Genomic DNA, 23443 nt, shown 5'->3' with positions numbered 1-23443 from the left:
CTAAAAATCCTTTCTTTGTATTGGTCTTAAGTAATATTCTAATTTTCTGAGATACTGAATTTGGGATTTTCATTAGTTGTCAGTTATAATCATCAAATTAAAAGAAATAAACATTTGAAATATATCAGTCTGTGTGTAATGAATGAATATAATATACAAGTTTCACTTTTTGAATGGAATTAGTGAAATAAATCAACTTTTTGATGATATTCTAATTATATGACCAGCACCTGTATATAATCAAATTATAATAAACTATTCTGCATAATAAATATATTCATCGAATAAGTCTTTATTGTAAGGTTTCTCTTATAGTAATACATTCATGTTTACACAATTTTGGTCATTGGTAACCTTAACAAGTATATTTAAGGAAAAAAATATTGTTAAAATAGTTTTGGATGAAGTATTGCTAATGCTTGGTGTTTTATGTCAACTTCATTTACCTTTTAATAGAGATTAACTCCAGCATGTATGCTGTCGGTGAAATGCTGGCTGCAAGTGCTTCTGGAGCCGTCTACGCAGGGACCCGTGTGCTGGATGGCTTGGAGGTTTGATTTTTTACTTGCAGTAACTACCCAGCAAATAGTTTTCATCACATGTTGTGTTCATCTATTTAACATCTCACTTTTTCTTTTATAAACCTTCTCAATGTATCTTTTGTCCAGTTTGATCATTTTTGTTTTTGTTGATCAGGTGGCACTGAAATACGTGTACACATCCAGGCATCTGGATTATGTCAGCATCGTAAGTCGTACCTATTATTTTTCTTATGTAAGATGTTTTATCTTACATACACAAAATTCCCCTGTCTTCAGCTTTTTCTAAAACTGAGATGTAACTGAGAACTCTATGTAATGACGCTATTGTCTTTCGTCTAGCCGGGTCATCCTGAACCCCTTCCGCGTGAGGTGGCTCTTCAGATGCTTGCCTGTGAGGATGGCCCCTTTACTGAGATTGTCCAGCTCTTGGACTGGCAGGAACATACGGACCGCTACATCATGGTCCTGGAGCACCCTTCTCCCTGCAAGGGTTTGAATAAATTTGTTGAGAGCCAAGGGGGAGAGCTCGACGAGGAATTAGCGAAACGCATCATGTGGCAGTCATCCTCAGCTGCCAACATGTGTTGTGAACAGGGGGTTTTCCACCGTAATATCACGCTGGAGAACCTCCTTATAACAACACACACCATGGACGTCAAACTGATTGACTTCGGGTGCGGCTTGTTTTTAGTGGTTACAAAATACTGTGGCAATGTAAACGATAAAATGACATGAAATCTGTTTTCTTCAGGCACAAGAGAATACATCTGCCTTCAATTTTTAAAAACCGGCGAGTACTATGGAAAGCCGGCGACGGTGTACTGACTCCGGGTGCTGCTGTTCGTCATGTTGTGCGGGAAATACCCCAGCTCTAATGACCGGGTCTCCATCAATGGGTCTGGTCCAAAGACGGCTTGACTCAAGGTGAGCTCTTCATCAGACCAACTGGAGTTCTGAATGATAAAGAATAGAATAAGTTGTTTGATTAAATAATTGAATAAGATGATGAATGAGAGCAGGTGTGAAGTTTAACGTGACATTCTGATAAACTCACAGTTTAAGGTAGTAATCGTCTCTTCCATATTTCTGAACAGAATGCTGCCGGTTCGTTGTAGACTGTCTGCAGGAGAAACCAGAGGAACGTATTGATCTGGAAATGATCCGTTACCACAAGTGGTTTCAGGTACTTAGATGTTTATACACCTGACACCCAGTAAAACGGGTTTGGTTTTTGTTGTTGGTTTATTCAAAAATCTGGAAGTTTGCAAGTCAGTATGTGTCATTATCATATATTTAGACAATACACCACTTATGTTACTTTTCATTTTAGAACCAAGATCCTGCAGACGACCTCCAGTCAACTGTGGAAGCCATGACGTCATTCAGTTTCCAGATGATTCTGGATCTAACTTCAATGATCATGTGGACATTTTAATCCTCCACACTTCAGACAGTCAGTCACACACTTCAAAGTCAAAAGTCAAAGTCTGCTTTATTGTCAATTCTGCCAATCTGTACAAATATGTACAGAACATACATATAGATGATTGAAATTGCGTTACTCTCAGACCCATGGTGCATACAAATAACACTACACAGAATAAAAATATGTACTGTATACAAAAAATACAGATAATCATATATATGTAAAATACAACTATTACAAGCAGGGATATTTGAAAAAAGAAAAAGGTAATGGCAGATAGAGTGCAAACCAGTGAAATATACAACAGTGCAGATGTGAGGTAGTGCAAAGAGCTTATTAGTCTGTTTAAAGTGACACAGGGAGCAGGCTTTGTTAAACCTGTCAGAAGAGGTAGTTGAAGAGGGGCAGACCGATGCTGAATGAGGTAGTGAGCAGTCCAATGCTGCATAAAGTGACTAGTGCGGGTCAGTGTATGTTGTGGGGGGGGTTTGGGAGTGGAAGGACCTTCGGATGAGGTCAGAATTCAGTGGTGCACTGGGCAAGAGAGGGGAGGGGGGGGCAGGGTCAGTAGGGAGTTTAGCTTCCTGACTGCCTGGTGGATGAAGCTCTCTTTTAGTCTGTTGGTCCTGGCCTGGAGACTCCTCAGTCTCCTCCCTGAGGGCAGCAGCCTGAAGAAGCTGTGTGTCAGGTGGGTGGGATCACCTGCAATGCAAAGGGCTTTGCGGGTGAGACGGGTTCCATAAATGTCCTGGAGGGAGGGGAGAGAGACACCAATGATTTTCTCAGCTGCTCTCACTATGTGTTGGAGGGTCTTGAGGCAGGATGCGTTGCAGGCGCCATACCACACAGTAATGCAGCTAGTCAGAAGGCTCTCGATGGTGCCTCTGAAGAAGGTGCACATGATGGGGGCTGGCGCTCTGGCTCTTTTCAGTTTGCGGAGGAAGTAGAGACGCTGCTGTGCTTTCTTGGCTAGTGCTGCGGTGTTGTTAGTCCAGGAGAGATCCTCAGTGATGTGCACCCCCAGGAACTTCGTGCTGCTCACTCTCTCCACAGTCGCACCATTGACGGTCAGAGGAGCATGCTGACTGTGTACTCTGCTGAAGTCAACAACAATCTCCTTAGTCTTCTCCACATTCAGAGAGAGATTGTTGTCACTGCACCACCTGGCCAGGTGGCTCACCTCACTCCTGTAGTTTGTCTCATCTCTGTTGCTAATGAGACCCACCACAGTCGTGTCGTCTGCAAACTTGATGAAGAGGTTGGAGTCGTGTGACGGTGTGCAGTCATGGGTCAGCAGGGTGTAGAGGGGGGGCTAAGCACACATCCTTGTGGGGCTCCCGTGTTCAGTGTGATTGTACTGGATGTGTTACTGCCGACCCGTACTGCCTGAGGTCTCCACGTCAGGAAATCCAACAGCCAGTTGCACAGCGAAGTGTTTAGTCCCAACTGGACCAATTTGTGAGAGATGTTGAGGGATGATTGTGTTAAATGCTGAACTGAAGACTATGAACAGCATTGTGTCGTACAAGTCTCTTTTGTCCAGATGAGTGAGTGCAGCATGCAGGGCAGTGGCGATGGCATCATCGGTCGAGCGCTTGGACCGATATGCAAATTGGAAGGGGTCCAGGGAGGGGGCAGGACAGACTTGATGTTGTGCATGACTAGCTGTTCAAAGCACTTCATGAGAATAGGAGTAAGTGCAACTGGACGGTAGTCATTGAAGCAGGATGGAGATGACTTCTTTGGAACTGGAATGAAGGTGGTAGCTTTGAAGCATGTGGGGACAACAGCCTGACTCAGCGAAATGTTGAAAATGTCTGAAGACATCAGTGAGTTCTACAGCAGTCTCTCAGCACGCGCCCCGGAATGTTGTCAGGACCCGGAGTTGCATGCGTGCATTGATCCCTCGGAGTGATCTCCTCACACTGTCCAGGGACAGCGTCATCACCTGGTCGCCAGGAGGAGTTGAGGTCTTCTGTGCAGCGTTGCCATTTTGTGCCTCAAAGCGAGCGAAGAAGGCGTTCAGCTCATTTAACAGGGAGATGGTGTTGTCACAGGTCTGCGGTGGGGGCTTGTAGTCCGTGATGGTCTGAATCCCCTGCCACAGGCTATGAGTCTCTGCTGTCACTGAAGCGATGGGCTATTCTCCTGGAGTACTGTCTCTTAGCCTCTCTTATGCCGCTGGCTAGATTGGCCCTAGCTGTCTTCAGGCTCTCCTCATCACCAGCTCTGAAGGCAGTGTTCCGAGCCTTGAGGAGACTATAGACCTCCCCTGTCATCTACGGCTTCTGGTTGGCCCGCACAGTGATGGTCTTTGTGACCGTTACATCATCAATGCACTTGTTGATGTAGGCAGTGACAGTCTCTGTGTACTCTTGGAGGTCTGTGGTGTTATTGTTTGTGGCAGCCTGCGTAAACATATTCCAGTCAGTGGTGTTAATGCAGTCCTAAAGTACCTCTAACGACCCTTCTGGCCACACTTGTATCTGTTTGCAAACTGTTTTGGTGACTTTAACGAGTGGTCTGTATGCAGGCATTAGCATGACAGTGATGTGGTCTGATGGGGGAGGGGTAGGGCCTCTCTGGGTGGTGTAAACAAAGTCCAGAGTGTTGTTTCCCCATGTTGGAAAGTCTATGTGTTGGTGTATTTTTGGGAACACACTCTTTAGGTCTGCGTGGTTGAAATCTCCAGCCGAGATGAGAAAAGCATCTGGGTGGGCTGTCTGCTGCTCACCTATGTGTTGGTACAGTTCATTCAGTGCCTCACTCCTGTTGTTGTTGGAGCTGGGAGGGATGTATACAGCAACGAGAAGTATGGCTGTATATTCCCTCGGTAGATAGAACGGCCGGCACTTAATAATCATAAACTCCGCCAGCGGTGAGCAGCGTTTGTAGACCACAACAGCATTGTGGCACCATGCATCATTGATGTAAACACAAAGTCTGCCACCGCGGGTCTTGCCTCCCTCGACGAGACCTCTGTCCGCTCCGTAGTCCGGTACGCTGTTGCTGAGCCATGTTTTCGTGAACACAAAAACACAACAGTCTCTTATAGTCCTTATAGAGTTGAGCGTAGTAATCGGATGTAGTCAAGTTTATTGTCCAAAGAGCGTACGTACCAGCACGATGGTGGGGATAGCTGGCTTGTGTGGGTTAGCCGCTAGCCTAGCCCGGATACCTCCGCGCTTACCCCTCTTCTGCTTTCTCTCACGCCGCTTGTGGCGTCTCCACAGTGGGTGAGATCCAGTAGTTGGGGTCGGTGATGGTGTAGTTCTCCGGAGCAGACCGAGGAATATACACCCTGGAGGTCACCCTAGAGGTCAAATTGATAGACTTCGGGTGTGGCGATCTTCTTAAAAGCTCGACTCACAACGAGTATATGGGTATGTTTTATTACTTTTCTTTATGAACAGGTGTTTACATAAATACTAAGATGATATTTTCAGATAGTGCCTCTGCTCACTTTTTTTGCATGCTTTTCTTTAGGCACAAAGATCTACACTTGCCCTGAATACCTTGAAACGGGCGAGTACCATGGCGAGCCGGCAACAGTGTATTCGCTGGGCGTACTGTTGTTTGCTATGGTGTGTGGACTATTTCCCAGCTCTCTTGACCTCCAACAGATCAATGATAGGACATGGAGCAAAGACTGCAGGTGAGATCTGCATCAGGGCAACTAAATTTTGGACAAACACAATCAAGCAGAGCAGGTGCAAAGCAACATTCAAATAAATTGACAGTTCCTTTTTATTTGCACAAAATGCTGCAATTTCATTCAAGCCTGTCTTCAGAGTAATCCATCTGGGAAAGATTTTCAAGCATGCATGGTTTTGAGGTTCTGTACTAGATTAGTTTTTTTGTGTTTAAGTCTTTTTTTGTTTCAGCTTTTTTAGCATCTGCTTTAGTTGTCGTTCATGCTTCTGGCACCAAGCAAAAAATCAGGTTTGACGCTGTGTCCTAACCAAACGCGCTGCGGCCGACAGCTCTGCCCACACAGCGATCTTATTTGATGTAAGTTCTGCACTTCATAAATATTAATCATCAAACATGGTTGAGGAGAGACTGCAGGTGGATACTCCAGGTACGTTCCCCGAAACCCCAACCTTCCAATCGGGAATGCACGGAGGAATGCGATTGCAAATTGACGGAGGGCAATTTTCCATCTGACTCATTGAAGGTCCTGCACAGTGCAATTTTAGGCTGCGCACAAAAGCTTAATATCTACAAAGTAGGCAAACATCCACTCAGGAAGCAGCACCAATTACCTTCATCATCAAGAAACAGGTAGATCATGTCTTTAACACTGTAATTTCAGAATAAGCGCGAGTCTATCTCTCTCTCTCGATCAGTTCAGAGTGCGCATGAACGGAGTGTTTGTTATGGGAATACAGTGGAGGAGGACAACAGGTAAGTTTACACAAAGTTTATTCACAATCATCTACGGGTAACAGACCAGGGTAAGCGTCCACAGGTACAGGGTATATACAGAAATCATGGAGTTAAGTGTGATACTTTGTAAGACCTTTTTTAAGACTCTTTCCATACATTTTAAGACGTCATCACTACTTCAAGTATTAATCGTACAGCAATTGATTTAAAGGGGTGGTGCAACGGTGTCATGCATTCTGACTTCTTTACAATGTTAAACGTGCTGTCTTCTCATGCTTAACATGGTCAACTTGTCAAAAAACGAGTTGGCCGTATTATGTAGTATTTCTGTGCCTGATACTCTCCCCCAGCGATCGTACAGGTTTCAGAAAGTTTTTTTCGAACATATGAAACTGTTTCGTAAAAAAATGTCTTACTCCCTTATTGGACAATTCTCCCGGAAAAGCACGCGGCACGCCCACGCAGCAGCAAGGAGAGCAGGAGAAGGAGCATGCGCAGACGTCACTTTCACTTGTGTGCAGGAGAGAGAGAGAGAGAGAGCATACGTTCGCGAAGTTCAGGTGTTTGTTCACTGCATTTGGGTGATGAATGTTATATAAACGGTGGATATAACGCTGGATTTGGAGATGGTTTGAAACTGATATATGGAGCCGAACCATCACTAAAACATGCTGGACATGAACCACATGCGGTGAGTGAAACTGATGTCTGTGTTTTGTTGGCAATAGATGCTCACGTGCTTTAGTTCAGCCTACCCCTCCCCCCCGCACGCGCCGTATGATTTTGGAAATAATCGTACAGCTGTATCTATCTTTTATAAATGCGATCAAACCAGTGTTGTAATGTAACGAAGTACAAATGAAGAGCTCTTTTCCAAAACGCTATAAATCCATTTTAATAGTTTTCATGAAAATGACATTTTTTACCTAGACCCATACATTTTGTTAATATTCCATTTATCCTGTTAAAATGGTCTGTTGGCTCAGTCTGAACATGTTAAACATTGATTGTTAAATGAAACAACAATATTGTCGATTATAAATTCAAAGTTTATTTTTATTTTTTCAAAACGCTACAAATCCATCCTTTTTTTCAAAAAAATGTTGGTTTATGTCTTTTTAAAAACAAACAAACAAGAGAACATGCAACATATTACATCAGGGACTCATACTATAAATTAATATAAAATCAATTAAATGCAAATGCATGAAATAAATAACAGCCAAATAGAATAAACAGTAACAAACTAAATAGTAAAATAAATATTTTCAATTTCATCTTTCAATATTGTCCACCACATAAAACAAATAATTTAAAAATAACACGCATACAAATACCACTAATTAAATAAAAAATATTTTCAGACGCTGCCTTTTCACTCGCGTTATGTCCAGGAGATGAAGTATGGCCCTGTCCTGGTCAACCTTGTTTGGTCTTTCATAAAACTTGTGACAGCTTCTCGGCCTGCCAGAAACCGGTCGCACCAGCCTTGTGTTGACATCCCACAGTGGGTATTAACGCGCCACCGAGTGACGAACCTTTTTTTTGTTGGTTTTTTGTGATTTTCTTTGTCCAGTCGGCGTTTTCTACCCCCAGGTGTAGGTCTCACTGGCTCATCCAGGCCATCAATATGTTATTAGAGTTTAAAGCACTCATTTTGAAGACTGAGCACAAACAAACGCTTCAAAGCGTCGCCATGTTGGATTGCATCGAACGAATTCTGATTGGTCGAGAGGACATATCGCATTTAGGCTAAAAACAGGTTTGGCGCTTATAGCGGTTTGGAAAGGAACTGCATCTTGCAGTACATTTTAAACAAGGAAATATAGCGATTTGGCATGAAACATTGATGGAGCAGTGAATAGGTTCAGTACACAGCAAAACGGCATGACGAACTCATTTTTTTTTTATTTGGCGTTTATCGCGTTTTGGAAAAGAGCTCTTCAAATACTTTGTTACTGTACTTAAGTAGAATTCTCACATATCTGTACTTTACTTCGTTATTTATATTTCTGACAACTTTCACTTTTACTCCACTACATTTCCTAAATAAAATGTGTACTTTTACTCCGATACATTTCTCCTAACCATCTTCGTTACTCGTTACTACAAATTAAAGAATTTTCAGAAGAAATTTGAGTTGGTGACGTAATGCCTGTTTGTTGTCATGTCAACCGCCAAGCACGAAGAAGAAGTCCTGCTTGTCCGGGCATGTCACATTATTGATGCCATCATGGAAGCACCTGCTGCAGGCTCTGCTGCTAACGTTACCACTCAGGTAGCAGATGACGAGCATCTCGACTACAGTGACGAACTTGGTGAACTTCGTGGTGGTGACGAAGATAACGTTACACACCCGTTGCCGTATTTGCAAGAAATATTTTCGTACATTGGAGTGAAAAATTCTTCCTACCGGATTAAGTGTGGGTTTCCATTACTCTGGTTTTATTCGCATTTTGAAGTTTCGCATCAGAAACGAGTGATGGAAACGCTAAATTTCTAATTAAAAACCCTTAATTCGCAAAAAGGTTTTTACGCTCACTTGAGGTGGTTTTTCATTTTTGCGAAAAAGGGTTAATGCGAATAATGGGAGATGGAAACGCATTTGCTGAATAAATTCCTCCAAAAAGTCACGTAACTGCACTATGAGACGGCCGGTGTAACCTGACTAACCAGAGTAATGATCTTGTTACACAGCATCAGAAATGTTGTGATGGTCATTCTTAAACGCCTGAGCAAAGTCGTCAAGTATTTCTGTAATTGCCTCTTAGAACTGTCACGACTGTGTTTCCCGAACAGCAGGCATCCACAAAAGCACCGCATTTATTGAGTTTCCTAATCGTCTGCTTGCGCAAGTATATCAAAACTATTATATTCAGTGGCTTCTCTTACTGATATTTAGTGCCAGTTTATTAGGTTGACTAGTTGGATGGAAACGGCAAATGTTTTATGCGATTTTCCAATTTTGCGCATAAGCTAAATTCGCAACTTTGGATGGAAACCCGGTATGCCTACCGAGAGTCACTGAAATATTGGCATTAAAAAACTCCCCGTCCAACCTGAAGAAGCACATCGAGGTAGGTTAAATTAATTTTCATTCAATTCACGTTATTTAACATGAATTAGTTATCATAAGCCTGTTCAGATATCTGGCTAACGTGATGGCCAGGCTAACGTGTGCTAGTTAACTTTTCTGATTAGCCAATGTGCAGATATTTAACAACACCAATGATTTTCCCTCAGAATTAATTCAACACATAATACTGAAATGGTTAATAACGGTTTCTGGTATAGCCTAAGTGGCGGCCGAATATTTCCTAGGTAAATTAGTGTTACACCGGTGGAGTTTTTTTTTTTTAGACCACATTAGGCTAATTAATGGCAGGTTACAGAGGAGCCTTCAGGATTACTCACATCTTCAAAAGCACCGTGCATTTTGTTGAACTTGAGATTTGCTTTGATTTAATTACCTCAAAATTCTAACCGTTCACTTTTTTTTAAATACTTTTACTTTTAGTACTTAAGTACATTTTATATCAGACAATTACTTTTGATACTTAAGTATACTAAATGTCAGGTACTTTAAGACTTTTACTCAAGTAATATTTTAAAGGGTGACTTTAACTTCTACCAAAGTCATTTTTTGGTAAGATACTTGTACTTTTACTCAAGTATTGCTTTCAAGTACTTTATACAAGACTGGATCAAACTAAATACTCTTCAAAGATAAGAAGTATGCGATACTACTCAATAGGTACTCAAGATTAATATGAGACTGGCAGAAACCGTGTGTGTTAGGGCCGCCTTAAAGTTTTAACACTTTAAAGGCCTAGTTCACCCAAAAATTATGTCATAATTTACTCACCCCAGGTTGTTTCAAACCTGTATAAATGTCTTTGTTCTGTTAAACACAAAGAAAGATATTTGTAAGAATGATAGCAATTTTCAGTTCTGGGACCATCATCTACTACCATTGTAGGAAAAAAATACTGTATCTTTTTTGTTCTGTTGAACTCTGCTGAGGCTCATTTGACTACCATTTAATTTTTCCTACTATGGTAGTTAATGATGTTCCAGAACTGAAAATAACATTCTTCCAAATATCTTCCTTTGTGTTAATCAGAACAAAGTCATTTGTATAGGTATGAAATTACATGAGGGTAGGGCTGGGTGGTATGACGGAATATTCCGTTACCATGGAATAAAATGTCAACCATAAGAGATTTTTCTATTCCACGGAATGTAAATAAGTAGGCGTGGTTAACTCTGTGCTCTGCAAGTTGGGCGTTATTCTGAAAAAAACAAATGAATTAATCCACCCATAACAAATGAACGTATCAAATATTCTTGTGACCTTCTTTCAGTCTGTAGTTTTGTGATCCGCTCCAGTCAGGTGCTTTCTCTCTCACCGCAGTGCTTCTTGCAGGGATCTGCGCGAGCATATAAAAAAAGCTCATTCTCAACACGTATTTCAGAACTCAAGATTGCTTTGTGAAGCTGTTAATAGTTTTAAAAATGTCTAACCTTAGGCAAGCCAAGGTGAAACTTGCGTTGCGTGAGTGCTTTGACATGATGCGCCGCTTTCCCCCGTTTTGGGAGACGCGAGACAGGGTTCATTGAGCTAATTTCATCTGAAAAAAACACACTTGCATCTGAAAACAAGAAAACATCCCCAAAAGCAAACGGTGTGCAGTCATTACAACTATTGCTATTACTTTAAAATGAGGCTTTCTGTTAAATTCGATGTGACATAAAAGAAACTACTGGTTGGTAGCAGTCCAAGCAGAAGATAAATGCAGAAGATGAACAGAGGATGAACTGGTACACCATCTTACTCATGCCGGTTAAAGCTGGTAGATCATATAAGACTAGCAATAAACCAGCTACCAAACCAGCCTGATCGCCACAAGCGGCTGTCCTGGTTTTCCAAGCATGCTAGTTCATTGTTTCATGTCAAGAAATCCATTGCACACAATCCGAAGATCCACTGCTAGAGATAAAAACACCAGAGCTAATAGTGGCTGACCTGTTCTCCATGCAGAGGACATCCACATCAATGATGCGTTTCTCCTGGCCGCCCAGAATGTGGTTCAGCTCACGGTTAAGGCGTTCAGCTTTCTCCTTAAACACAGTGCACTCGGCCCTTATATCCTGGAGCTCATCGCTCACCGTCTTCAGATTGTGTTCAAGCTCTTCTCTCTTAAGAAACAGCAGCGATGATAACCAGTGGTAATCATAAAGTGTCTTTTTTAGGCAAACTTGCAGTGTATGTGTGGCTGTTGCAATTATGAATACAAGTTTTAAACATAAGACTGAAATCTTAGTCATTGCTGCTTCATTTGAGACCTTTGAAGTGAAAGCTGCTTATTGTTCAATTTGTTAACAACAAATGCTAAAATGAACTGATAATTAAGTTGCAATCAGTATTTGACTGATATACTCAATCACACTGCCATAAAATTAAATTACGAAAGACAATGTGATTAAATACAAAATGTTGCTCATTTTAATTCAGAACTGAAAAAGTACAAATGAAATGAAACAGTTTTTGGAGAGGAATCCTATAAAACTAAGAAAAACAGAAAAGAGCAGGTTGAATTACCTGCAGCGCTGCTTGTTCAAGTTGTCTGACCAAGCCTTCACGCTCATGAGCAGGGAAATGTCGGACCCCAACTTCTTCATCCCCGAGACGCTGCTTGGTGATTGTCATTCTTAAAAGCTGTGGGGAGATATGGGGTGTTTGATTTTGTCCATTCTGAGGTTTGACGATGCAACGATTATAATACACACGTTTCGATTTGTGTTCGTCTGTGTGTACCTTATTGTCTCCCTGTATCTCACTTAGTCTCTGTGTCAGCTCCTTTACTTCTTCAGCCAGCTTCTTATTTTTCTCCCGTGAATCCATCAACAACTGCGCCAAATTCACCTGAGAGAAAGAGAGACATTACAAACATGTATGAACTCTCAACAAGTGACAAAATGAATACAGAGGCGTAAAAACTAGCTCACCTGATTGCGTTTTTCTGGCGGAAGTGAAGGTTCATCATCCTGAAACATATTATAAAACACACCGATACACAAACATTATCAACCAATTCATTATTTTACATAAAACAGGCGTTCCTGTGCGACTGGTAGAGCATTGCTTAAGCAGCACAGATTTAGGTTCAGGAACACAGGAGCTGCAGATAAAATTAAGAGACCACTCCAAAATGTTCATTTAATCATCATTTCTAAATGTATTGTGGTCATTCCAGTCCGATGTCTGTTGAATTTGAACAAAATCAAACCTCAGAGGTGACATAAAGCCATCCAACGTGATGTGAAAGACTGGCAGCATGATAAAACGCATGAAAATTGAGAAAAATCCAGTTTATAAATCCAATATTTTTATTTAAAAATTGTTATAAATGTTGTTACAGAATAAAAGATAAATCATAATTTTACCCAAACACATACCTATAAACAGTAATTCAGAAAAACTGATAATGGTCTTTGAAACGGTCTCTTCATTTTTTCTGCGGTTGTATAACGATAAAATATATACCTTGTAATGCACTGCAGGTCATTTTGGAAATAAGTATTTGCCAAATGCATAAAAGTTCATGTACATAACCACCACATATATGATAGGGAGGAACACACAATTAATTCTCTGTATTTCTTCTTCAGGCCCTGGTGTCTCTCTCCTGTTGACAGGTGTCCAGCTCTTCTTCCAGATTAAAGTGTTTATTAAACTTGAACCTCGTAAGACCATCAAGCAAGAGCACTGTGTTATGTACGTTAACGTTATATCGGTGGTTAAAGTAGCATATGGGAACCATTCATCCACAAAACATCGTCATTACAGATTTTGAGTAAAGCAGTCACTCACCTCGTTCACTAAACCTCGCCAGTCACTTTCACGTCTGTCGGAGGCGTTCATTTCTTCGACGTTTTCTTCTATCAAAAACTATGCTAGTACATAATATTATGGACTAAACCACCTTCCCAGTTGCGTGTTTGACTTGAAGAAGCGCTGCGCAGACGCAGAGCGATCGGCGTGTGACACGACTGTACCGCGAGAGCGATTCGACAGCTATGGTCTCGCGGTAGTTTGACGTCATCCGCAGCTCTGCATGATGTCGAACACGCATTAAACGTTTACTCTGGATCAGCTCGCGCACTTCAAAGGTGAGGGAGATTATTGTTCTCCCTCGGCCTCGTGCCTCTGGCCTAATCACAGCCACGCAGATATAAGAACACTACATACACGACTACGAGAGCGATATTGCATTTATACATCATTTCGACGGCACAAGTGTGTAGATAAACCAGAAACAACGTCGCGAAGTGCCTTTAAACCCTTCCGGTTTTAAAGGAAATGGGGAACTATTTTCTTCCGCCACGAATCCAAGCCCAGCATAACAGTTAAACCTCCGCTACTAAATCCAAACAATCACTTCTTTTAAATGTGCGCTGTGCTGAGAGAGACTTTTAAATGGCAACTCACCGACAATGTGTTAATCCCATTTCTATGATCTATATCGAGACCCTCGCGTCCCGCACTGTAATATTTTTAAACAATGAGTGCAGAGCGCTGTGAATAAATTGATAGAGACACCGCCAACACTGACAACGTTTAGTTTCACTTAAGTGTGTTCCAATTTTCATGGTGTATGGTCGCCACCTAGTGGCCATTTTCCAATATTGAAGTTTGCGCAGTGTTGAGATTTAGATCTCATTCATCTTACAGAAGTAGCCTAGTTTCGGTTCACAACGCGAAAAATCTTTGCCTTGGAGAAAGATATGCCTGTAAGTTTATTTACTATCTGTAAGCGTTCATATTATGTGTTAACATAATATTGATTCTTGGAAGTTAAACTGTGGGAAAGAAAGTCCCATCGCATCACATGTGCAGATCGCAGTGCACGCGTTTAAATGTCGGCTATGTTAAGCTGTTTCCTTATAATGGACTTCTATGGGGGAGAAAACGCTTAACGTGATATTATTCACTTTATCCGCAGACCAAGAGCTCGTTCTTTTGACAGCAGCAAGTGTTTAGTACAAGGAAGGTTTGACACTTGGTTTTCCTTGATCGCTGTTGAGGTACGTTGAGCGTTTTTCACGTTAAGCGTTTTAGAATGTCCCCGGACAAGCAAAATAAAAGTCTTTATTCCAAAATCCTGAATCCAGGTACAATCGCAAAAAAGAATGTTTGCCGAAGAATGTAATCTGCTGATGGAAACCTGCTATTTATCCCTATATAATCTAAATAATCCGTTATCACACTAAATGACATATTTAAAGCAATAACTGCACTTTTCTTCCAGAAAACGCACGAAAATCTGCAAGCAAATTAATCTATGTCTACATTTTAGACACGATTTAAAGCAGACAGAGTTGCTGATTACTCAAAATTACTCATCTACAAAAACAGACCGACTATGAAACATATTTGCATGCAGCACATGTAACATCGGAGGAAACATGAACCTATTTTTTACATTTCTAGCTATTAAACACCAGGAAGGAGCGAAAACTCTATCAGAAACACATCAGTTTTCACAAACCCGTCCAAATAAGTACTGTAGTAATCATGCGATTTAAATCTGCACTGAATTATTATCAAATGTAGGCTAACTGGTATTTTGAATAACCATTTAAATTGCACTACAATTACTACATTTTTAAACGTTTACAAATAAGATTGAAATGACATTGGAAAAGAATGCAACCTCTTTCATCTTTTATGACTGAATATGTTATAACAAAAAAACAATTTATTACCATTATCATCAGCAACATTGTATTTAAGTTAATCACTTATTACTTTGTTTAAAAAAATGGATTTATCTTTACTAGTTCTAACCATAACTAAATGGACAATAGAAAAGATTAATTCTATATTTCTTCCAATTTCAGTCAAGAATTAAATAGTTCAGTCAATAAAGCATAGCTTTATTAAAGCATTTCTAAATGCAAAAATGTAACAGATAAAAACCATCTTTAACAATAAAAAAAAAACATCTTCTGACTCGGTAAGCCATTATACAACTGTGCTTGTGGTATTTCAACCCAACCCCTTGTACACAAGTAATGAGCTCAAGCATCTATCTTGGTTAACAAAGAGAAATATACCACAAAACATTGGGGAAAAAAGGCTGTAAGCATTACACTTTTCAATACATTTATTTTTATATGAATTTCATGAAAACAAACAAATTTCTAATGCAAACCCATGCAATAATGTTTTGTACAGAATTTTTGAATATAAATGTTGAATGTGTATACAGTGGTATGTAATGGACAATAATAGTTGCTTTAAAGGGGCAGTTGTGGCCTAATGGTTAGAGAGTTGGACTCGTGACCAGAAGGTTGCCGGTTCGATTCCCAGGGCCGGCGGGTAACAACTGAGGTGTCCTTGAGCAAGGCACCCCTACTTGCTTCCCGGGCGCTGCAGTGATAGCTGCCCACTGCTCCGGGGGTACGTGTGTTCACTACTCTCTGGATGGGTTAAATGCAGAGGTCACATTTCGTTGCCTTGTAAAATTGAATCAAAATCTAAATCTTTAATTACTTAAGCTAACTTGGGTTGTAATTAAACGTGTTGTCATCATTCAGGTTGGATTTCAGCTTTAATTGTTCTATTTTTTTTTTTAAAAAGCAGCTGATATTGCCACCACGACAGCAAAAAGCTATTGGACTGCAGAGTCGCTTTCACCCCAAAATGGCAGAAACGCAGGGCTTCTAGTTTCACCTCTTGGTATTCTTTGACTAAACGGCCTTTCGCCCCTTCAAGTGACACCACAGATGAAGTTTCAGATTTTGTGCATGTGTGAAACTCTTATCACACAGATGACACAAGTAAGGCTTCTCACCTGTATGAATTCGTATGTGATACAAAAGATTTCCTCGTTGTGTAAAACTCTTATCACACTGAGGGCATGTATAAGGTTTCTCTCCAGTGTGAACGCGTAAGTGAGTCTGTAGATGGTAATTTGATGAGAAACTCTTATCACACTGAGGGCAGGTGTAAGGGCAATCATTATTATGAATTCTTATATGAATATTAAGACTTTGCTTACGTATAAATCTCTTTCTACAATGTGGGCATGAGAAAGGCTTTTGGCCAGTGTGAATTATTAAATGTTCCTTAAGATGCCTTTCACGGCTGTAACCCTTTCCACACTGAGCGCAGAGGTACGGCCTCTCTGCAGCGTGAATCTTTAAGTGAACATTAAGATCCACTTCTCGTGAAAAATTCTTACCACAAATATGGCATGCAAAAGAATGTTTGGTTTCGGTTCTCTTTTGAGGGGAATCCTCATCCGTTTGTGAGGAGCTGAATGAATTTTCTTCAGTGATGAGATAATGATATTGATGTTTGTCCTCACTGTGTTCTTGACCTTCCTCTGTCACTCCAATCACATCTAAAAAGAATATAGTGTCATATCAAACATTATGCAAATGTAAAATTAAAGCCCAGTTTAATATAAGGACGTTAATTATGGTTTAAAGATTTGTTACAGGTCTATTACTATCATATGTAGTACATGATTTATGACTACCATTCTATTTTATAATTTAAGTCAAATCCCAAATCATAAAATTCTATTTATGGCAAAAACTTCATGCTCTTTAGCAGACATCAAGATGGGACACTAACCTCTCTTTTCCTCAGTATCCTCATCTGTCATTGTGCACGACTCTCCATCGTTTTCCTCTTTAACACACTCCATCATTACAACAGTGGATCAGAATAGTAGAGTAGCAGGATGTGTTGTGACAGCAGATGTGATTCCTGCTTGTTTGGCTAGTATTTAAAGATGAATTGGCGTGTGAATGGTTTCACTGAAGATTGTGTGACGTTTGAGGACTCCAGAAACAGACCTGCAAGAACATACAAACATCTTTATATTGACGCTTGTTAATAACCAATATACTGAATGTATTAAGATGTGTGTACTGTACACTTCTTTCTACACACAGTCATACGGGTGTAGTCATACGGGTGTAATTATATGACTGTTAACAATGACTAAATAAAACTTAATTTTGGGCAAATTTTTTAACTACAAATAATCTACACGTACTGCTTCAGAGCAATGACTGTACTGTACGCTCTGTGGTCTGCAACACTGTGCACTTGTTTTGTATTTTAATTGGGAATACAAACACGATACATTAGGTGGTCTGATACAGACACAACTCACTATCAACCATGTGGAAACGTATTTCTCACAATTCTTCAAAAACACTTAAAAACCACCCACAGATTAAAACATAACTAAATGGCTTGCAAGGTAAAGCAGAACAAAACCACGTATTAACGTTGGCCCTAGCACAAAAGAACTGTAGGCAACTTGACGTATTACAACAAAATGTTATCTTAAATTGTTTCAGTAATATTTAATTCGTTAAAGTACATTTGTTTAGAAATTAAACCATATGTTGTAGCATATCACTCACCTCAAACAACCGACTGGCGAGCTGCAGGCGCACTCCATGTGACGTCACGACATGAAAGCCCGAGAAGCAAAATAAAAGTCATTTTATTCCAAAATCGTGAAATCCATTCAAGATAATCCAGCTACCACCCTCAAAACACAATACATTTGTCGAATAATGGTAATCTACTGATGAAAATCTGCTATATATGTGTTATAGACCGTCGCAGACAATATTTTTTATAAATGTAAGGAGACACATCACAGTTGTATTACAATGTATTCGAAGAGTTTGGTTCCAAAATGAGATAAATTTGATAAAAATCATGTTCTTTATAATGTTATCATGATTTTATTGTGTTAGTTAGCTGTATTTTCTTAATTATTATGGCTTAAATCAAAACAAACCAAACTAGTTGTGTTTAAATGTCTCACTAATACTGTTCAACACTCATTACTAATTCCTAAATCAGTCACATTCAATTCAATTCAATTCAATTTTATTTATATAGCGCTTTTCACAATGTGCATTGTTCCAAAGCAGCTTTACAGGAGCAAATAAGAAAAACACAGAAAGGTAAAACACAGCACAGTGCATGGTGTTTATAGACCAAGCAAGATCATTATAATAAATAATATCTAATAAATAAATGAATAAATAAATAAATAAATGCAGTCTCCCGGTGAGCAAGCCAACACTGCACTGCTCTGCTGTGGCGAGGAACCCAAACTCCAATGCTGAATAATGGAGAAAAAAAAACCTCGGGAGAAACCAGGCTCAGCCGGGAGGGCCAGATCTCCTCTGACGTGTCATGCTGCACTCAGTGACCCCGACCAAAGCCACCGAGCAACGTCCACGAAGAACAGGGAGAGCCCACGAGCCGCGACCCAGGAAGCCCCACCCGCCGAAACCGTGCAGGTCCAACCCGGTCTCATTCCGCGATCAACAACAGACAACAGAGGAACAACCAGGGAAAAGTAGTAATGGCATAATTAACTTTATTCCTCTGTTGTCCGACATCGACCACAAAACAAGACCAACCAGACCAGACCCACACAGTCCCAACAAATGAAACGCCCCGAACCACAACCAACAAGCCCCCCCACTCCCTACAACACCCACCCAGCTACCTCCAATCAAAGTCACTGAGTGCAGCCATAACTTCAAACTGCTGTCGTGTGATGTAAGTTTAGCATTAAATACCAAGTATTGTAAATTTAGCATTTATGTGACAGGTAGTCCGTCTTTGCTCTCGGTTGGGGATGGAATTGTCTGAGCTGGGCCGGCCAGATGGTCGCCTTTTTCTTGGGTGGTGATGGAATTGCCTTGGATGGAGCTGGATGGTCAGTCAGTCCGCAGGCTCTCGCAGGAGGATGGCACGGGATTTTCCGATGTAGCTGGCGTAATCTCTAGTTGTGGATGGGCATATGACGTTCATCTGGGCCTGGCGGAATCTCTCCCTACCTCGGGATGGGCATCCCGAGGCGAGGGCAGAAACAGAAAGAGAATAATTAGCGTAGCTGCTGTTCATTAGCTATGTATTAGTGAATGCTTGGCTGAAAAGATGTGTCTTTAATCTAGATTTAAATTGGGAGAGTGTGTCTGACCCTCGAATAGTATCGGGGAGGCTATTCCAGAGTTTAGGTGCTACGTATGAGAAAGCTCTACCCCCTTTGGTGGATTTAGTTATTCTAGGTGTTATCAAAAGTCTGGAGTTTTGAGATCTTAGAGAGCGTGATGGGTTGTAGTGTGGTAGAAGCTCTGTTATGTAGGTAGGGGCTAAACCGTTTAAGGCTTTATAAGTAATTAAAAGAACTTTAAAGTCAATACGATACTTAATGGGTAACCAGTGAAGGGTTGATAACATTGGGGTTATGTGATCGTATTTTCTGGACCTGGTTAGAACTCTGGCAGCTGCGTTCTGAACTAACTGTAGTTTGTTTATTGATGATGCAGGACAACCACTAAGCAGTGCATTACAGTAATCAAGTCTTGAGGTCACAAATGCATGAATGAGCTTCTCTGCATCAGCCACACATAAAATATTTCGCAGTTTGGCAACATTTCTAAGGTGGAAGAAGGCTGTTTTTGTGACATTTGAGATGTGATTTTTAAATGACAGGTTGCTGTCTAATATAACGCCAAGGTCTTTAACTGTATTTGTTGGAGTAACAGTGCAGCCTTCAATTTGCAGGTCATAATCCGAAATATTCTGCTCACGTGTCTTTGGTCCGATAAGTAATATTTCTGTTTTATTAGAATTTAAAAGAAGGAAATTACAAGTCATCCAATGCTTTATATCGTCGATGCACTCTGCCAATTTGGATAGTTGGAAGGAATCATCTGGTCTTGATGAGATATATAGCTGAGTATCATCTGCATAACAGTGGAAGCTAATTCCATGTTTTCTAATAATGTTTCCAAGGGGCAGCATGTATATGGAGAATAGCAAGGGTCCTAAAACCGATCCCTGAGGTAATCCATAATTTACTTGCGTTAGATTTGATGATTCCCCATTTAAATGGACAAATTGATGTCTGCCTGATAAGTAAGATCTGAACCATTGTAGTGCCTGTCCCTGAATACCGGTATAATTGTGTAAGCGATTTAGAAGTATTTTATGGTCTCAGTATCGAACGCAGCACTAAGGTCAGAGCAGGACTAGGAGTGAGATGTTACCTTTATCTGATGCTATAAGCAGGTCGTTTGTAATTTTAACGAGTGCAGTTTCAGTACTATGATGCGGTCTAAAACCTGACTGGAATTTTTCGTGTATGTCATTATTTTGTAAGAAAGAGCACAACTGAGTGGACACTACTTTTTCTAGTATTTTAGACAGGAAAGGGAGATTTGAAATCGGTCTATAGTTTCCTAGTTCATTGGGGTCTAAGTTTGGTTTCTTGATAAGAGGCTTAATGACGGCCAGTTTAAAGGCTCCTGGGACATGGCCTAGATTAATTGACGAGTTGATAATGTTATAAATGGGCTAAATTGCAACGGGTAATAACTCTTTTAATAATTTAGTTGGTATGGGGTCTAATAAGCAAGTTGTAGGTTTAGATGTTGCAATAAGTTTAATTAAATCTTCCTGTTTTATAGGTGAAAAACACTGTAGCCTTTCTTTTGGGGCGATGGTTGGTACTAATTTATAGGACAGACTTGGAGGTTGAGATTTTACTATTTTGTCTCGTATGTTTTCGATTTTCTCTGTAAAAAAGTTCATGAAATCATTGCTACCAAGGTGCGGCGGAATACCCAGGTCAGGTGAAGTCTGTTTATTTGTTAGTTTAGCAACTGTACTAAATAAAAACCTTGGATTGTTTTTGTTAGTTTCTATGAGGTTACGGAGGTGCTCGGCCTTTGCTGCTTTTAGTGCCTTTTTATAACAGTTTGCACTCTCTTTCACATGAACAATATTATAAATAAAACCATAATCTATCTAACACAGTAGTCAAACATGGAATAGTTAAGCCAGCAAACCGTTTTTAAAACAGCCCCACACAATTGTGTTTTTTTATTTAGTATTTTTTGGCCTTTATATAGATAGGATAGTGGAGAGTAAGACATGAAATGGTGGGATGAGAGAGGGGAACAGGAGCCAGGAAAGGACCATGAGCTAGGGCTCGAACTCGGGTCACCCGAAGTGCACAACATTGTTGGCCCACAGTCCACATACCTTATACTGGACAAACTGTGTTCTTTATGTGTAGCAGAAAGACCTGAATTGATTGTGTCTAAATAGAGAGACATCCAAAATGTGTAGTGCCAGACATGGGAATCACTGAAATAATTCAGGCAACAACAAAAAAACGATCTAAGGAACTGAAGTGAAATGCCTGTGAAAAAATGACAATTTTCAGTTTGGGTGATCTAGTTTTTATTAATCTCATTTCAATCTCAATCATTTTCAGTTCTCTGCATCACAACCACCCTGAACAAAATTGAACCCTTTTGAATATTAATAGAGATATAGTTGATGGAGATATAGATACCCTGAACCCAAAATGGCTTATTAACAGCACATGGTGAATTAAACGAGGTACCTACTTCATGACTGTTAAAGGGATGTAGGCGACATGTTCACTGTGTGGACAGGTCTCTTCTAAAGGAGCCTTCAAGCTGCGTGATTGTCTGAAACGTTTCTTACTTGCGTAGCAATGGTACGGCTTCTCTCCGGTATGCATTCCTTCATGTTGTTTTAGGTGGCCAGTCTGTTTAAAGCCCTTTCCCCAATATGAACACTTGAAAGGTTTTTCTTTAGCATGAATCTTTTGATGCTGCAGAAGGGAACTGGATGTCAGAAAGACTTTTCCACACACAGAGCACACGCCACATTTCACACGGGTATGAGTCCTCTGGTGTCTGTTTAGCAGCGTTGCAGTAATAAAGAAACCTTTGATCGCACTGATCGCAGCTAAACGGCCTTTCATTCGAGTGTCTCATCAGATGACGTTTGAGACTCGGTCTGTGTGTGAAACTCTTATCACACAGATGACACAAGTAAGGCTTCTCACCTGTATGAATCCGTATGTGATATTTAAGATGTCCTCGTTGTGTAAAACTCTTATCACACTGAGGGCATGTGAAAGGTTTCTCTCCCGTGTGAAATCGTATGTGATTATCTAGACTTGCTTTACATGTGTAAGCCTTATCACACTGAGGGCACTTGAAAGGTTTCTCTCCCGTGTGAACTCGTATGTGATTCTCTAGATTTGCTTTATATGTGTAAGTCTTATCACACTGAGGGCATGTGAAAGGTTTCTCTCCCGTGTGAACTCGTATGTGATTCTCTAGATTTGCTTTACTTGTGTAAGTCTTATCACACTGAGGGCAGGTGACACAAGTGTGAAACTTCATGTGACTAGTAAGGCTTCTCTTAGATTTAAAACTCTTTCCGCATTGAGGGCATGAGAAAGGCTTTTGGTCAGTGTGAGTCAGTATATGTTCTTGAAGATTCCCTTTACTTTTGAAAGCCTTATCACATTGAGGACAGGAGTATAGCCTCCCTCTAGAGTGAGTCTTTATGTGATGATCAAGATATCTTCTTTGTAAAAAACTCTTTCCACACTGCGGGCAGGTGTAAGGGTCTTCTCTTGTGTGAATCCTCATATGATACGTAAGGTGCCTTTTTTGTGAGAAAGTCTTACTGCAAACATGGCATACAAAAGAACTGTTGTCATCAGCTTTTTCCAGAGCGGAATTCTCATCAGTTTGAGAGGAGCTGAAAGAATTTTCTTCAGCTTTGAAATTGTCGAGGTGATGTTCGTATTTCTTTTCATGTTCCTCTTCACTCCCATCACTCTAAAATGAAACCAGTAACATTCAAAAAACTGTGTAAAATGAAAAAAATCACTGCCATTTAATATTAGTTGACATATGGCACATTATGATACAACTAATTTATTGTCTTATTAGTCTTAACAATCAACCAAGTTACGTAAAATTCTGAGGTTTGAAAATAGCGAATCTTATTTGATAGAGACGATGTTTCTAACTGATGAAGAAAGCCAAATATTAGAATGTGGATGGATGAAATATTTAGAGTGATCGCAGCTTTGTTTTATGACCGATTGCAATAGAATGTAAAATCTACAATTTGCACTTGGGACTACATAACTTATCCCACTACTTGAGATGACCATAGGGCCTTATAAAT

At 40.3% G+C, this 23443-nt stretch overlaps 1 protein-coding gene and 1 pseudogene across 2 annotated transcripts; one reads left to right on the top strand and one right to left on the bottom strand.

Moving 5' to 3' along the window:
• The first annotated feature begins 470 nt into the window (after positions 1-470).
• Positions 471-1513, top strand: LOC130550068 (serine/threonine-protein kinase pim-3-like; annotated as a pseudogene).
• On the bottom strand, positions 1268-20354 carry LOC130558773 (coiled-coil domain-containing protein 149-A-like). 2 transcript variants are annotated; one of them, XM_057341378.1, is made up of 11 exons: positions 17809-20354; positions 17006-17229; positions 16608-16769; positions 12367-12405; positions 12176-12283; positions 11960-12076; positions 11384-11556; positions 10882-10988; positions 10712-10787; positions 1597-1662; positions 1268-1495 (listed from the first exon to the last, which is right to left on the bottom strand). In XM_057341378.1, the coding sequence occupies exons 3-8, from the start codon at positions 16665-16667 to the stop codon at positions 10985-10987; spliced, it is 501 nt and encodes a 166-aa protein (XP_057197361.1). In that variant the 5' UTR covers positions 16668-16769; positions 17006-17229; positions 17809-20354; the 3' UTR covers positions 1268-1495; positions 1597-1662; positions 10712-10787; positions 10882-10984. The 2 variants fall into 2 exon arrangements, with proteins under 2 accessions (XP_057197361.1, XP_057197370.1); XM_057341387.1 differs by lacking the exons at positions 1268-1495; positions 1597-1662; positions 16608-16769; positions 17006-17229; positions 17809-20354 and adding an exon at positions 13232-13539 and having other exon boundaries at positions 3244-10787.
• Positions 20355-23443: the final 3089 nt, after the last annotated feature.

This window comes from Triplophysa rosa, linkage group LG1, assembly GCF_024868665.1.
Source record: "Triplophysa rosa linkage group LG1, Trosa_1v2, whole genome shotgun sequence".
Lineage (NCBI taxonomy): Eukaryota > Metazoa > Chordata > Actinopteri > Cypriniformes > Nemacheilidae > Triplophysa > Triplophysa rosa.
Note: the sequence above shows the minus strand (reverse complement) of the source record. Positions and strands in the feature narration are given on the sequence as shown.